An 18,216-nucleotide genomic window follows, 5' to 3' on the forward strand; every position below is an offset into this window, starting at 1 on the left:
TGAAAGAAACGATTCGGTTAATGATAATGTCATTTAATAGTCATTTTAACAAAAGAAGCTTTTATGAAACAAGGCCAGCAAGAAAAAAGGCTATCAGGTTCAAATGACCATAGGAACAGCTATCCGTGTCACCAATCAGATATGCTCTGCTATTAGTCCCAATCTTCATTTTGTTTGCCATTACCATTCCATGTTAATTAATACAAAAAACTGTTCACCGTGAAGGTGATTATATATTGTTGTATATCTTGTTTATATTATAATGAAAATCATTTTCAAGAGTTTAACTATTTTATTGCCAATAATATATGAAATTTGCAAGCATGTATTAACACAATAGCACAATCTCTGTAAACTAAACAGTTTATGGTTCAGTAATTAATAACTTCTTTAAATAAAATCATTAAATTATTGTTCCATTCAATTGTATTTGATACCATGTATTTTTCCAGTCAATTTTAAATGGAATTTTACCTCCACGCTTGATTGCTATATTTAGATTTTGGGGAAGTACAGACATGTATAATGAGATTATCCGCGATAATGTCGAGCCTGACAGGTACCAATGTGTAACGGGGGTCAATAGAACATATAGAACAAGATGGCGGCTTTACTTCCACATAACAGGTTTGGTCCATACATCGGCGACGAGAAAATCGGCCAGGGAACATTCGGAGTTGTATACAAGGTGACGAAGGAACAACAGTCTAATGACACTGGACAGGTAATATTGTACTGTACTGTTACTGTGTTTTCAAACTTCCGGGTTGGAGTGGATATTGACAGCACTCTGTCGGAGTGGATATAGACACAACTCCATTGGAGTTGATATAGACAACACTCTATCGAAGTGGATATAGACAACACTCTGTCCCTTTTTATTTACATTTTTGACAAGAAAATGTCGGTATTAATCAGAGATCTAATACATGTTGCTGCTATAAAAGCATTGTAAAGACTCCCTGGGCCCTTGTGGATTTTTATCGATTATGAATGTTTATAGATGGAAATTAATTGCGATATTTTTTTTAATATGACAGATGGATTCATATCATATTCCTTCTCAAGTTTTAATAAAATTACTATTTAAGCATTTTCAGAAATAATGCGTTGATATGTGTCTATCTCGAAAAGCATGCTGATACAATAAAGAATTGAGAATTCATGACATATCAACATGGGCTGTTATAAGACATGCACGGAGTTTATTTTATTATACACAGATGTAAAATTTTATATCGATAACATTGTTTATAGGATAAAGAAAACTTTTCCATACATAAGAAGATGTTTACCTAAATGTCATAGTTTGTAGGTAAGTAAGTAACTGTCAGGATTTTTTTTCTAATGTTGATTTCAATTAAATGAATGACCACGTTGACTGTATTGCTTTAGCAATGACAATTATCGAATGTCAAATCATAATTGATATAGCAGAGTTATCTGGGTTATAAACGGGTATAAAGCGACCAGAATGAGTATACAGCATTGTTCTGTTGTATACCGACAAACAATAACACCTACTGTAACGTTTTTATAGTTTATTGTTATATATTATGTTAACAGACTCAGTAAACAGTGTATATACATATGCATGTAGTTCCTATAGTAGTCGACGTCAATGGTAAGCCGTCGTTAGATAATTGTCAAACAACGAGATCAAATCTTTGAAAAAGAAGATTGGAAATGAAAAAGAAGATTGGAAAGTCTTCTGTCGTTCGATATACAATCATCCAAAATAAGAGAATGACTCCTTGTCGGCCTCATAAACATGTGTTATATTTCCTTACTTTGTCGTCCTCAACAATTGAATATATATAATAAAAGGTAATTTGTTTTAATTCACAATGTTTAGCTTTGTATAAGTATGTAAACCTCTACATCACACCCACCTGCCAAAAAAGTCCGCATTTATCCGGTCCCCTGAGTGACCGTTATATACAGGTTAGATCGCATTACTTTTGAAATGCATTGAGCATACTAGTTCTGTGGAGTGTGGATACATGTTATATACGTTGATGTAGTATTAGAATGGATGGAATGGGACGGGAGTGCAATATTGGTGTAAAGGTACCTCACTCAGGCGCGGAGCTGGGCCAAAACGTTTGATTTAATAAAAACACTACAAAAACATTTAAACAAAACCAGGATTTTATTGATCAAGTTACATAGATCTATATATATTGATTTTTTTTTTTTTTTTTTTTTGAAAATGAGGTTCATGCACAGGTTTATGTGCTATATGGCAGCTACGCACCTATCAGTGAAAGCAAATTGCTACATATGATACAGGAATTATCTCTGACCTTTGAACCTACTGATAAAAAAAAACAGTTATTGACGTATTACAAAAGGAACTGGGGCAACCCTCGTGGAAAACAGTACTATGTACATATCACAAGAGAGAATTTATCGAACCTGATTTACACTGCAAACAGGTAGATATGCACCTTACCTGTAATTTCAACTCTAGATTAAAAAATGTGGTGAAAAATATTTGTTTTGAACATGAGTTTCAAATATAATCAAGACTTGAGTAGGCATACGTTACTTTAGACATGTAGTCTACACAACCTTTTGTCTATTTACATTCCAAACGAGCGTATATAATGCATAACTGTTAAGTTACTGTTCAATTGATTTTACATGTACATGTACAATCATAATGTCTCATGAGCCAAATATGGTTGGAGTTGATTCTTTTAATGTTTTAATGAAATGATGCCTGTATTTTATATGTAATGTATGTATCAATACGTGACTCATGTAACAGAGCGCAGGAATTATATAAATTTAAATCACTGCCTCCGCTAGGGATCGAACCCGGGACCTCTGGCTTACTAGTCTTACGCTCAACCGATCGAGCTAAAGAGAAGTTCTCTCTAGCCGAACCGTATATTGCGGCTAGTATTTACCAGGGTTACACTCATATAATATAACATCAATAAACGTATCTGAATCTGTTAAGTCATAACCACAGGCCAAACGTTACTAGATTCGATGTGCCTTTGATGAATAGCCACCGTATTTTGTGCTGGTGTAAGCCCTATTTTCATCTCATTTAGCAATGTGTCCTAAATATGTTACACCACAAGATTATTTCTATTGTTAAGTACTTGAAGAAATTTAAATATGGCCAAGAGTCATCTGTATAGCCAGGGCTACATGTAGTTTACCTTAGTTAGGAAATATAACAAATATTTATGATGACGACAAGGTTAGGAATTATAACATCTATTTATGATGACGACAAGGTTAGGAAATATAACATCTATTTATGATGACGACAAGGTTAGGAAATATAACATCTATTGATGATGATAAAGTTAGGAAAAATAACATCTATTTATGATGACGACAAGGTTAGGAAATATAACATCTATTTATGAGAACGATAAAGTTAGGAAATATAACATATATTTATGAGAACGACAAAGTTATGAAATATAACATCTATTGATGATGACAAAGTTATGAAATATAACATCTATTTATGAGAACGATAAAGTTATGAAATATAACATATATTTATGAGGACGACAAAGTTATGAAATATAACATCTATTGATGATGACAAAGTTATGAAATATAACATCTATTTATGAGAACGATAAAGTTATGAAATATAACATCTATTGATGATGACAAAGTTATGAAATATAACATCTATTGATGATGACGACAAAGTTATGAAATATAACATCTATTGATGATGACAAAGTTAGGAAATATAACATATATTGATGATGACGACAAAGTTATGAAATATAACATCTATTGATGATGACAAAGTTATGAAATATAACATCTGTTGATAAGGACGACAAAGTTAGGAAATATAACATCTATTTATATCTAAGACAGGTTAGACTGTAGATATATCCATACAATTTATCATTAACGTGTTTCAGTTAACCCCAGAATGATTACCAAGGTTCCTGTTCGTTTATGCGGACAAACCGGTTCGTCACTTTTTAACTGTAGTATTTCAAACATATATCTTGATGAACCTGCAAATGTTGATACAGGCCTTGGAAATCTTTGTCAAGGCTCGTCTGTAAACAATATAAAAACTAAGTATGTCTTGAACGCCAATAACTAATGTTGTGTAAGCTTCTGTTGTGGTTATGTAAAGTAAAAACATGGTATACACACTGGTCTAATGTCAAAGTTATCAATATATCTTATTGTAGGCTCACCTACAATAGAACGAGACAATGATGCTTCATCACCGTTGTCTTATACAATAGCTATGTATTGATTATGATACGTAATCCCAACAATAGCTTCTCTGACGTATTTTAGACACTCGATCAAGGAGCTATCACCGATATGCTGGTCTGTATTTATGTTCACGAGGTATCTGATTTTAGATTTTAAGTTGAATTTACCTTACGATTTGGCTGACTGCAAAGTTAAATATATCAGGTTCCTATTGTAAGTTTGAAACCCCCTTGTTTATAATTATCATTGTCAGATTGAAATATTCCTTGTTCAAATTACTATTGCCAGGTTAGTTATGTACCTCGGAGAAGCAACAATTGTCAGGTTAATAATATACCTCATTAACGTTATCATTGTCAAGTTAATTATATAAGTCACTAAAGTTATCATTGTCAGGTTAATTATATACCTCACTAACGTTATCATTGTCAGGTTAATTATATACCTCACTAACGTTATCATTGTCAGGTTAATTATATACCTCACTAAAGTTATCATTCTCAGGTTAATTATATACCTCACTAAAGTTATCATTGTCAGGTTAATTATATAACTCACTAACGTTATCATTGTCAGGTTATTATATAACTCACTAAAGATATCATTGTCAAGTTAATTATATACCTCACTAAAGTTATCATTGTCAGGTTAATTATATACCTCACAAACGTTATCATCGTCAGGTTAATAATATACCTCATTAACGTTATCATTGTCAGGTTAATTATATACCTCACTAACGTTATCATTGTCAGGTTAATTATATACCTCACTAACGTTATCATTGTCAGGTTAATTATATACCTCACTAAAGTTATCATTGTCAGGTTAATTATATACCTCGCTAAAGTTATCATTGTCAAGTTAATTATATACCTCACTAACGTTATCATTGTCAGGTTAATTATATACCTCACTAACGTTATCATTGTCAGGTTAATTATATACCTCACTAAAGTTATCATTGTCAGGTTAATTATATACCTCGCTAAAGTTATCATTGTCAAGTTAATTATATACCTCACTAACGTTATCATTGTCAGGTTAATTATATACCTCACTAACAATATCATTGTCAGGTTAATTATATACCTCACTAAAGTTATCATCGTCAGGTTAATTATATACCTCACAAACGTTATCATTGTCAGGTTGATAATATGTCTCATTAAAGTTATCATTGTCAGGTTAATTATATACCTCACTAACGTTATCATTGTCAGGTAAGTTATATACCTCACTAACGTTATCATTGTCAGGTTAATTATATACCTCACTAACGTTATCATTGTCAGGTTGATAATATGTCTCACTAAAGTTATCATTGTCAGGTTAATTATATACCTCAGTAACGTTATCATTGTCAGGTAAGTTATATACCTCACTAACGTTATCATTGTCAAGTTAATTATAACCTCACTAACGTTATCATTGTCAGGTTAATTATATACCTCACTAACGTTATCATTGTCATGTTAATTATATACCTCACTAACGTTATCATTGTCAGGTTAATTATATACCTCACTAACGTTATCATTGTCAGGTTAATTATATACCTCACTAACGTTATCATTGTCATGTTAATTATATACCTCACTAACGTTATCATTGTCAGGTTAATTATATACCTCACTAACGTTATCATTGTCAGATTAATTATATACCTCACAAACGTTATCATTGTCAGGTTAATTATATACCTCACTAAAGTTATCATTGTCAGGTTAATTATATAACTCACTAACGTTATCATTGTCAGGTTAATTATATAACTCACTAAAGATATCATTGTCAGGTTAATTATATACCTCACTAAAGTTATCATTGTCAGGTTAATTATATACCTCACTAACGTTATCATTGTCAGGTTAATTATATACCTCACTAACATTATCATCGTCAGGTTAATTATATACCTCACTAACGTTATCATTGTCAGGTTGATAATATGTCTCACTAAAGTTATCATTGTCAAGTTTATTATAACCTCACTAACGTTATCATTGTCAGGTTAATTATATACCTCACTAACGTTATCATTGTCATGTTAATTATATACCTCACTAACGTTATCATTGTCAGGTTAATTATATACCTCACTAAAGTTATCATTGTCAGGTTAACTATATACCTCACTAAAGTTATCATTGTCAAGTTAATTATATACCTCACTAACGTTATCATTGTCAGGTTAATCATATACCTCACTAACGTTATCATTATCAGGTTAATTATATACCTCACTAACGTTATCATTGTCAGATTAATTATATACCTCACTAACATTATCATTGTCAGGTTAATTATATACCTCACTAACAATATCATCGTCAGGTTAATTATATACCTCACTAACGTTATCATTGTCAGGTTAATTATATACCTCACTAAAGTTATCATTTTCAGGTTAATTATATACCTCACTAACAATATCATTGTCAGGTTAATTATATACCTCACTAATGTTATCATTGTCGGGTTAATCCTCGCTGAAGTTACCACTGTCATTATATGTGGTATTCTGTATCGTCACTCTTACACTCGCCAGTGTTAGGTAGGGATATTATAGAGTTGCATCGGCCTTCTTAGATGCGGCAGTGTTAGCTAAGGATATCATACAGAGGTATCGTCCTTAGATGCGGCAGTGTAAAACATCTACTTCGTGAAGTGATCGACTGTGCCAGATTAAATCATTATGCATCCAACTTACTCTCTTATTTTAAAGTCTAATAATACTGTATAATAAATTCATGCTGTAACTGGAGAAGATATATTAACTACATATATAACTTTAAGATGTCACATCAAGAGATAATATGTTCCTATCGTGCCATCTCTTCCAGGTCGTGTTTTATGCCTTGAAGATCGTTGAACTGGCTGTAGACCAGGAAAGTAGAGAACGAGAATTAGTCAGTCGAGAGGAAGACATTTTGAAAACAGTAAAACATCACAATGTGGTCCGCTTTGTGGATTCTTTCACACAAGGAAAGTGTGTGTGTCTTGTTATGGAGTACTGCTCAGACGGAACTCTGTACACCTTTATCAGGAAAAGAGAAAGCAAGCTGTCGGAGGATATGTTTGTTAACTTCCTCAAGCAAATAGCCGATGGTTTGAAGGTACGTGTAGTTGCTATACAGCTCCTTGGATAGTCATGTACACAATCTGTTGTGTTACAGATATCCGTCGGATAGTATATTGTTCAGTAGTTAATCAAGTTTCTTTGCGAGCTTTGATGTGTAATAGGTGCGTTTTCTTATAAAATTCGGTAAAGTTAATTTATAAGTTTTTGGTGATTAAAATCTATATGTTTGTTAACAAAGCGTTTATCTGCTAACATCCTATATATTTTTCCTTATAGTACCTTCATCGGAAAAAAGTGCTTCACCGTGATATCAAGACAAAGAATATTTTGCTTACAACAGGATATATACTCAAGATTAGTGACTTTGGTGTGTCAAGGTTAGTGACTTTGGTGTGTCCAGATAAGTGACTTTCGTGTGTCCCGGTAAGTGGCTTTGGTGTGTCCAGGTAAGTGGCTTTGATGTGTCCAGGTAAGTGACTTTGGTGTGTCCAGGTAAGTGGCTTTGGTGTGTCCAGGTAAGTGGCTTTGATGTGTCCAGGTAAGTGACTTTGGTGTGTCCCGGTAAGTGGCTTTGGTGTGTCCAGATAAGTGACATTGATGTGTCCAGATAAGTGACTTTGGTGTGTTCAGGTAAGTGACTTTGGTGTGTCCAGGTAAGTGACTTTGATGTGTCCCGGTAAGTGGCTTTGGTTTATCAAGGTAAGTAATTTTGGTCTATCAAGGTAAATTACCTTGGTCTATCAAGGTAAATGACTTTGGTCTATCAATGTAAGTGACCTTGGTCTATCAAGGTAAGTGACTTTGGTCTATCAAGGTAAGTGACCTTGGTCTATCAAGGTAAATGACTTTGGTCTATCAAGGTTAGTGACCTTGGTCTATCAAGGTAAATGACTTTGGTCTATCAAGGTAAGTGACTTTGGTCTATCGAGGTAAGTGACTTTGGTCTATCAAGGTAAGTGACTTTGGTCTATCAAGGTAAGTGACTTTGGTCTATCAAGGTAAGTGACTTTGGTCTATCAAGGTAAGTGACTTTGGTCTATCAAGGTAAGTGACTTTGGTTTATCAAGGTAAGTGACTTTGGTCTATCAAGGTAAGTGACCTTGGTCTATCAAGGTAAGTGACCTTGGTCTATCAAGGTAAGTGACTTTGGTCTATCAAGGTAAGTGACTTTGGTTTATCAAGGTAAGTGACTTTGGTCTATCAAGGTAAGTGACCTTGGTCTATCAAGGTAAGTGACCTTGGTCTATCAAGGTAAGTGACTTTGGTCTATCAAGGTCAATGAATTTGGTCTATCAAGGTAAATGGCTTTGGTTTATCAAGGTAAGTAATGTATGCAGGTAGCTTTATGAAGAGAAGTTCGATATATCAAGGTAAATGACTTTTTTGGATCCAGGTTACTTTGGTGGTTTTGGTATATCCGAAAGTCTTTTGCACGAAAGACTGAACACACCCCTTTTTGAAATATGAATGATCATTATTACAGTCCATTACATTTCACAGTTTATTTCAAAATATCGCATTTCAAATAGTGTAATTCAATAATATATATATTATTTTGCAGGATAACCGACTTAGTCAATCCATCCGTGCATTCAATAAGGATGGGTACACCGCGTTATATGAGCCCGGAGGTACTGAAGAAGCAGCCGTATGGCCAGAAGGTAAATATACCCTTACCTACTTACTAGTACAGGTACATATACCCGTATCTACTGGATTTAATATATAGATGCCCATTTAGAATACGGATATAAATATTTACTTCCATATCCCAGAAAAAGAAGCTAATTCTTTCATTCTACTAAAAATGTGTTGAAAGTGTTGTTAGCATTCTGTCATCCATACAGATAATGTCTATATTTATTGATATTTTAACCTTCGTTGGTATATACGATCGGGAAGTCTTTGTGTATGTGACCATTATTATCTATTCTATATTGGCTAAGACGTTAACTTACTATCATTATTTACTACTCTTCTCCTACAGACAGACATATGGAGCCTGGGATGTACTGCCTATGAAATGGCGGAAATGCACTATGCATTTGACGCAAATAGGGAGAAGGAAGCTATCACCTGTATAAAGAACCACAGGGTATGTTATTGTAGAGAAGGCGTGTACACTACGATACAAAGTAAATAAATACAGCATGAGACTTATCCAAATATATAGAAGAAAGCCATACGGGCAGCTTGGTTAACAAAAATGGGCCTAAACAGATGCGAGGAGTGAACAGAATAAAAAGTGAGGGGAGTGAAATGCACGTGTATATTCTGAACAGGTGAGGTGAGTGAAATGAACGTGTATATTCTGAGCAGGCGAGGAGAGAGAAATGCACGTGAGTATTCTGAACAGATTCTGGATTAGAAATGACGCGTGTCTAATCTAAAAGAATGAGGGGGTAAAAAGCTTATGTATATTCTGAATACGTGGCACTATTTATAAGAATTTTATAATCGCAGTATATATTATCAGGATTTTTATTTCACTTAAATTAATTTCAAAACATTATATATTGACAGTTTATTTCTGTGATTTTAGCTACCGAACTTTGATGGGATTATGTACTGCAGTTATATGAAAGATCTGATCAAGTCCATGTTAAACAAAGATCCCGAAGAAAGACCAAACGCTAAACAGATACTGAAATCGCTGTTAGGCCATGAATGTACAACTTGGTCCCTCCCGACCTCACCAATTGGAGCTGAACTCCCAGCAATCCACAAAACTTCTCAAGTTAACGATGACACGACACAATATCAGATTCTACAGGCTGCGAAAAGAGGTATGAGTTTATTGGAAAACTCGAAGTCATAGGGAAAGGTTTCCTTTAGATATTAAATAGCACTGTACTGTAGCGTATACTTTGTGAGGGCACCGTTGTCTTAGCTCAGGTTTTGTCCGATTTTTATACTAATAGTGATCCAGTACTGGATTAACATTCGTTCCGTTTTTTGTTCAATTTTTAACATTTTATGTTGTTGCTTTGACTGTACGAGCAATGCAGACCAAATGTTAAAGCATATGGTAGTGTCCAGCACAGTTCACAAAGTGCGTTACCATATGCTCTATCTCATAACATCATACTTGTGGATATTACACATTTCTTACCTTAATTTATAGCAATACTTTGGATTGATCTTTATATGTTTTCTATTATTGGTGAATTACATGGTATACAAGGATTATCATACTATACTGTTTACAGAGTCAACCATTAAGGTTTATCTAGTATACTATACATTAATTTATAGCAATACTTTGAATTAATCTGTATATATTTATATTATCTGGTGAATTACATTGAATACAAGGTTTATCTAGTATATTATGCTGTTTACAGAGTCAACTATCAAGCCCTACAAGCAGCCTAGAAAGAGTCTAGAATTCGCTTCAACCGAAATACAAAAGTAAGTCTCTCAATTCTGAAATAGTTTAGGTACAATACTTATTAATACTAATGACGAGTTGGCGGTATTATTAGGGTTAATGTATTGATGTGTCCCCGGTATTATTAGGGTTAATGTATCGATGAGTCAGTGGTATTATTAGAGTTAATGTATTGATGAGTCCCCGGTATTATTAGAGTTAATGTATTGATGTGTCCCCGGTATTATTAGGGTTAATGTATTGATGAGTCAGTGGTATTATCAGGGTTAATGTATTGATGAGTCCCCGGTATTATTATGGTTAATGTATTGATGAGTCAGTGGTATTATTAGGGTAAATGTATTGATGAGTCCCCGGTATTATTAGGGTTAATGTATTGATGAGTCAGTGGTAGTATTAGGGTTAATGTATTGATGAGTCCCCGGTATTATTAGAGTTAATGTATTGATGAGTCAGTGGTATTATCAGGGTTAATGTATTGATGAATTCCCCGGTATTATTAGAGTTAATGTATTGATGAGTCAGTGGTATTATTAGGGTAAATGTATTGATGAGTCCCCGGTATTATTAGGGTTAATGTATTGATGAGTCAGTGGTATTATTAGGGTTAATGTATTGATGAGTCCCCGGTATTATCAGGGTTAATGTATTGATGAATTCCCCGGTATTATTAGAGTTAATGTATTGATGAGTCAGTGGTATTATTAGGGTTAATGTATTGATGAGTCGGCGGTATTATTAGGGTTAATGTATTGATGAGTCCCCGGTATTATCAGGGTTAATGTATTAATGAATTCCCCGGTATTATTAGGGTTAATGTATTGATGAGTCCCCGGTATTATTAGAGTTAATGTATTGATGAGTCCCCGGTATTATTAGGGTTAATGTATTGATGAGTCAGTGGTATTATTAGGGTTAATGTATTGATGAGTCCCCGGTATTATTAGGGTTAATGTATTGATGAGTCCCCGGTATTATTAGGGTATATGTATTGATGAGTCCCCGGTATTATTAGGGTTAATGTATTGATGAGTCCCCGGTATTATTAGAGTTAATGTATTGATGAGTCCCCGGGATTATTACGGTTAATGTATTGATGAGTCCCCGGTATTATTAGGGTTAATGTATTGATGAGTCCCCGGTATTATTAGAGTTAATGTATTGATGAGTCCCCGGTATTATTAGGGTTAATGTATTGATGAGTCAGTGGTAGTATTAGGGTTAATGTATTGATGAGTCCCCGGTATTATTAGAGTTAATGTATTGATGAGTCAGTGGTATTATCAGGGTTAATGTATTGATGAATTCCCCGGTATTATTAGAGTTAATGTATTGATGAGTCAGTGGTATTATTAGGGTAAATGTATTGATGAGTCCCCGGTATTATTAGGGTTAATGTATTGATGAGTCAGTGGTATTATTAGGGTTAATGTATTGATGAGTCCCCGGTATTATCAGGGTTAATGTATTGATGAATTCCCCGGTATTATTAGAGTTAATGTATTGATGAGTCAGTGGTATTATTAGGGTTAATGTATTGATGAGTCGGCGGTATTATTAGGGTTAATGTATTGATGAGTCCCCGGTATTATCAGGGTTAATGTATTAATGAATTCCCCGGTATTATTAGGGTTAATGTATTGATGAGTCAGTGGTATTATTAGGGTTAATGTATTGATGAGTCCCCGGTATTATTAGGGTTAATGTATTGATGAGTCCCCGGTATTATTAGGGTATATGTATTGATGAGTCCCCGGTATTATTAGGGTTAATGTATTGATGAGTCCCCGGTATTATTAGAGTTAATGTATTGATGAGTCCCCGGGATTATTACGGTTAATGTATTGATGAGTCCCCGGTATTATTAGGGTTAATGTATTGATGAGTCCCCGGTATTATTAGAGTTAATGTATTGATGATTCCCCGGGATTATTACGGTTAATGTATTGATGAGTCAGTGGTATTATTAGGGTTAATGTATTGATGAGTCCCCGGTATTATTAGAGTTAATGTATTGATGAGTCCCCGGTATTATTAGGGTTAATGTATTGATGAGTCCCCGGTTTTATTAGGGTTAATGTATTGATGAGTCCCCGGTATTATTAGGGTTAATGTATTGATGAGTCAGTGGTATTATTAGGGTTAATGTATTGATGAGTCCTCGGTATTATTAGGGTTAATGTTTTGATGAGTCAGTGGTATTATTAGGGTATATGTATTGATGAGTCCCCGGTATTATTAGGGTTAATGTATTGATGAGTCCCCGGTATTATTAGGGTTAATGTATTGATGAGTCCCCGGTATTATTAGGGTTAATGTATTGATGAGTCCCCGGTATTATTAGGGTTAATGTATTGATGAGTCAGTGGTATTATTAGGGTTAATGTATTGATGAGTCCCCGGTATTATTAGGGTTAATGTATTGATGAGTCCCCGGTATTATTAGGGTATATGTATTGATGAGTCAGTGGTATTATTAAGGTTAATGTATTGATGAGTCCCCGGGATTATTAGGGTTAATGTATTGATGAGTCAGTGGTATTATTAGGGTTAATGTATTGATGAGTCCCCGGTATTATTAGGGTTAATGTATTGATGAGTCCCCGGTATTATTAGGGTATATGTATTGATGAGTCAGTGGTATTATTAAGGTTAATGTATTGATGAGTCCCCGGGATTATTAGGGTTAATGTATTGATGAGTCAGTGGTATTATTAGGGTTAATGTATTGATGAGTCCCCGGGATTATTACGGTTAATGTATTGATGAGTCCCCGGTATTATTAGGGTTAATGTATTGATGAGTCGGCGGTATTATTAAAGTTAATATTGATGAGTCCCCGGTATTATTAGGGTTAATGTATTGATGAGTCAGTGGTATTATTAGGGTTAATGTTTTGATGAGTCAGTGGTATTATTAGGGTTAATGTTTTGATGAGTCAGTGGTACTATTAGGGTTAATGTATTCATATTAATATGAGACGTGGTTTAATCTGGAATAGCAAACTGTTAAAGTCATATGATTTGGAGATATTTCGTACTAAATCTATAGTTTTAAAGACGTTACTTCTGACTATACAAATAGTTTGATTTGTGTCTAAGTATTGTTTGCATGCATATTTAGTAAATATGAAGAATCTGAAGTCTGAAATCTGAACTTTACGAAAGCATGTTATTGAAAGAAGCTTAGCTTATTGCTGAGAAAGTCTTGTTCCTGTGAAACGCTAGGCTTATTTTCAAGTCGGGCTTATTTTCCAGTATATATATGGAACCGTCTATGCTATTGTGCATTCTGTTTTTGTGTGTTGATAAATCGTATTTGCTGTCGTTTAGTATCGTTGGTGTGGTGTAATATATTTCGTTGACACTTTATTATATATGGTTATATTTTTTCAATTTCTAGACTTCTCGTATCGAAACTGGATTGCGCGAAAGGTTGCGATATTGTGTGCGGCATGAAGAAATATTTCCGCGAGGGAGTCACACTGAGAGATACACTGGTGATTATATTCTTCTTCACTTACTCTTCAGGATTTAAGGTCTTAAAACTCTCAAAACATTTTCCCTTTCGATAAAGAGATATTTTAGGGAAACGATGGAAGTAAATGTTCAACTTATTTAATAATATTGCATTATTTATATCAATATTATTTATTTTATCATCGATGTTCATATAGTTGTCATCATGATATAAGTTTTTAAGTAAATCAAATAAATGAATGAAAATAAATGATTAAATATCATCGCCAGATTATTAAGTGGCGATCGCCGAATAAATGTATCGACGAAATTCGCATGGCGTTATTCCCTTTGCTCAGGTATCTGTTCCTGCTGCCGTATCAACATTAATTTTTTTCCCTTTGTAGTACCAATGCACTTGATAACATAATACCTCTGATTGCAGGCAAAATATCAAGGCAGCATTAGAGGTGACATATTAGAAACCGTGCGACCGCTGTGTGCGGCTTTACAGGGAACAGAACAGGCTCTGGATGCTCTTAACGAGGCGAAGAACAGCGCCGAAGCCTCTCTTTCTAGCTCTACTGATAGAATTGACTGAAGCATTGACCCGAGTGATGAACGACATTGTAGAAGTATACTTCGCAGACAACACTTGGGGCACCTTCAGGAGTTACATTGGGGCACCTTCAGGAGTAACATTGGGGCACCTTCAGGAGTTACATTGGGGCACCTTCAGGAGTTACATTGGGGCACCTTCAGGAGTTACATTGGGGCACCTTCAGGAGTTACATTGGGGCACCTTCAGGAGCTACATCGATAAACATGATTGGCATCGTTGAAGTCATTCAAAATGGTACCACATTGATATAGTTCCCCGATAAATACAGAAGTACTGTAGTCATTCATAATCTGACTACGCTGGTATCGCTTTAAATATCTCAGACATTAACCTTGCATGATTATATAACCTTGCATGATTGTATCTCCAAATAATCAAACTAAAATCTTCAGTTGCGTGTAGATATAACTGTGGAGCTCACACAAAGAGTAGCGTGATATCTCGATCCTGTGCAAAAGGTTGACCCATTCACGTGATATTCCTTCTGTTGCTATCGTTTTTTTAATACCGCTTGCATCAGATAACTGGAACATTGTTGGATTTCTCCACATATATGCATATCCATAATATATACTGTCGGTTTCATTCCTATCAATCAAGCACAAACTATACCGAAAGAGTTTCGTTTTACAGTAAACAGTATTGGCTCATGTCAGGAACCCGTCCTTCTCACCGTTATCAGATATTCTCTAGGCATTTTTGGAATTGTGTTGGAGTTTAATATCTATGTGATCGTAATCAAAAATTGAAATCTTTTGGGGAAATTAATCAAAGTACCATAAATCCAGTATATGACTTTGTACATACATTTATATTTTTTTAGATATGATCAGTTAGCTTTGTACATACATTTATATTTTTTTAGATATGATCAGTTGGCTTTGTACATACATTTATATTTTTTTAGATATGATCAGTTGGCTTTGTACATACATTTATATTTTTTAGATTTGATCAGGTGGCTTTGTATATACTTTTCTATTTGTTAGATTTGATAAGTTCGTGTTGTACACACTTTTCTATTTGTTAGATTTGATTATTTAATATTCAATATCTATGTATACCTACTATATATTTCTATGTCCCACTCTGTATGTTTTAATATTTGGAGGCATTACGAAACAGTTGTTAGAATAAACATAACCAATGTCTGTGCATTCGCCAATTGCTCATTTCAATATTTCAAATCATTTATTCCGTTCATGAAAGGTACCGTTTATAGGAGACTTCTGTGATAATTCTTTAATGGTGTTTTAGAAGCATCTTTTAAGTTTGATGCTTTTAACTGTGATTATTTGTTTTTCATCGTGATGGGTTTTTTTCATTGTGATTTTTGTATTTCACTGTGATGTTTTTTCCCACGGTGATGTTTTTTCACAGTGATGTGCTTTTCGCTGTGATGTTGTTGTTGTTATTGTGATATCTTTATTCGCTGTGATATTGTTATCATGATTTTGCCTGTTAACAAACTTTTAATAAATCATTATTTGTCAAATATGTGTTTGAATGATGTTGTGCTTAAACTTACCAAGGTTCATTTTAATAAAAAAAAAAACCGACAATTTTCCTCATTTATTGATAGATATTATGACATCACTTTGCCTACACGATACATGGTATATTTCCAGTAAAGGTCAATAGCGTCTTAGTTGCACATAACAACTTTACACGTGCGCTTATTTCTCCCATGAAAATGTACCGTTCTGCTATCCTAGGACAGCCTTCCACTTTCATTGACACCCTTTGTAGCGAACAATTGTACTGGGATTCCATTTGTAACGTGCCAATGTCTCAGGATATATTTTGCAGTGAACCACTGTCTCGTCGGGACATCGTTTGTAGTGTACCGCTGTCCCAGGACGCTCTTTGTAGTGTACCACTGTCTTAGGACATCATTTGTAGTGTACCACTGTCTCAGGACATCATTTGTAGTGTACCACTGTCTCGGGACATCATTTGAAGTGTACCACTATCTCGGGACATCATTTGTAGTGTACCGCTGTCCCAGGACATCATTTGTAGTGTACCACTGTCTCAGGACATCATTTGTAGTGTACCGCTGTCTAAGGACATCATTTGTAGTGTACCACTGTCTCAGGACATCATTTGCAGTGTACCACTGTCTCGGGACATCATTTGTAGTGTACTACTGTCTCGGTACATCATTTGTAGTGTACCACTGTCTCAGGACATCATTTGTAGTGTACCACTGTCTCAGGACATCTTTTGTAGTGTACCACTATCTCGGGACATCATTTGTAGTGTACCACTGTCTCAGGACATCATTTGTAGTGTACCACTATCTCGGGTCATCATTTGTAGTGTACCGCTGTGCCAGGACATCATTTATAGTTGACCACTGTCTCAGGACATCATTTGTAGTGTACCACTGTCTGAGGACATCATTATAGTGTACCTATGTCTCAGGACATCATTTGTAGTGTACCACTCTCTCAGGACATCATTTGTAGTGTACCACTCTCTCAGGACATCATTTGTAGTGTACCACTGTCTTAGGACATCATTTGTAGTGTACCACTGTCTCAGGACATCATTTGTAGTGTACCACTGTCTCAGGACATCATTTGTAGTGTACCACTGTCTCAGGACATCATTTGTAGTGTACTACTGTCTAAGGACATCATTTGTAGTGTACCACTGTCTTAGGACATCACATGTAGTGTACCACTGTCTCAGGACATCATTTGTAGTGTACCACTGTCTCGGGACATCATTTATAGTGTACCACTGTCTTAGGACATCATTTGTAGTGTACCACTCTCTCAGGACATCATTTGTAGTGTACCACTGTCTCAGGACATCATTTGTAGTGTACCACTGTCTCATGACATCATTTGTAGTGTACCACTGTCTTAGGACATCATTTGTAGTGTACCACTCTCTCAGGACATCATTTGTAGTGTACCACTGTCTTAGGACATCATTTGTAGTGTACCACTGTCTCAGGACATCATTTGTAGTGTACCACTGTCTCAGGACATCATTTGTAGTGTACCACTGTCTCAGGACATCATTTGTAGTGTACTACTGTCTTAGGACATCATTTGTAGTGTACCACTGTCTCAGGACTTCATTTGTAGTGTACCGTTGTCTCAGGACTTCATTTGTAGTGCACCGCTGTCTTAGGACATCATTTGTAGTGTACCGCTCTCTCAGGACATCATTTGTAGTGTACCACTCTCTTAGGACATCATTTGTAGTTGACCACTATCTCAGGACATCATTTGTAGTGTACCACTGTCTTAGGACATCATTTGTAGTGTACCACTGTCTCAGGACTTCATTTGTAGTGTACCACTCTCTTAGGACATCATTTGTAGTGTACCACTGTCTCAGGACTTCATTTGTAGTGTACCGTTGTCTCAGGACTTCATTTGTAGTGTACCGTTGTCTCAGGACATCATTTGTAGTGCAC

The 18,216-nt window shown here is 35.0% G+C and overlaps 1 protein-coding gene across 1 annotated transcript; it reads left to right on the forward strand.

The window, feature by feature from the left end:
• Positions 1-503: 503 nt before the first annotated feature.
• Positions 504-16,275, forward strand: LOC117331543 (serine/threonine-protein kinase nekl-2-like). The gene is made up of 9 exons (XM_033890291.1): positions 504-724; positions 7,071-7,343; positions 7,586-7,686; positions 8,871-8,970; positions 9,297-9,404; positions 9,852-10,095; positions 10,654-10,720; positions 14,103-14,199; positions 14,604-16,275. Exons 1-9 carry the CDS (start codon positions 602-604, stop codon positions 14,757-14,759), a joined length of 1,269 nt encoding a protein of 422 aa, XP_033746182.1. The 5' UTR covers positions 504-601; the 3' UTR covers positions 14,760-16,275.
• Positions 16,276-18,216: the final 1,941 nt, after the last annotated feature.

This window comes from Pecten maximus, chromosome 7 (genome assembly GCF_902652985.1).
Source record: "Pecten maximus chromosome 7, xPecMax1.1, whole genome shotgun sequence".
Classification (NCBI taxonomy): domain Eukaryota; kingdom Metazoa; phylum Mollusca; class Bivalvia; order Pectinida; family Pectinidae; genus Pecten; species Pecten maximus.

Coding starts and splice junctions, on each gene's coding strand:
- LOC117331543 (XM_033890291.1), top strand. CDS start 602: ATGGCGGCTTTACTTCCACATAACAGGTTTGGTCCATACATCGGCGAC. Junction 10,096..10,653: donor TCTACAGGCTGCGAAAAGAG/GTATGAGTTTAT, acceptor TGCTGTTTACAG/AGTCAACTATCAAGCCCTAC. Junction 10,721..14,102: donor GCTTCAACCGAAATACAAAA/GTAAGTCTCTCA, acceptor TTCAATTTCTAG/ACTTCTCGTATCGAAACTGG.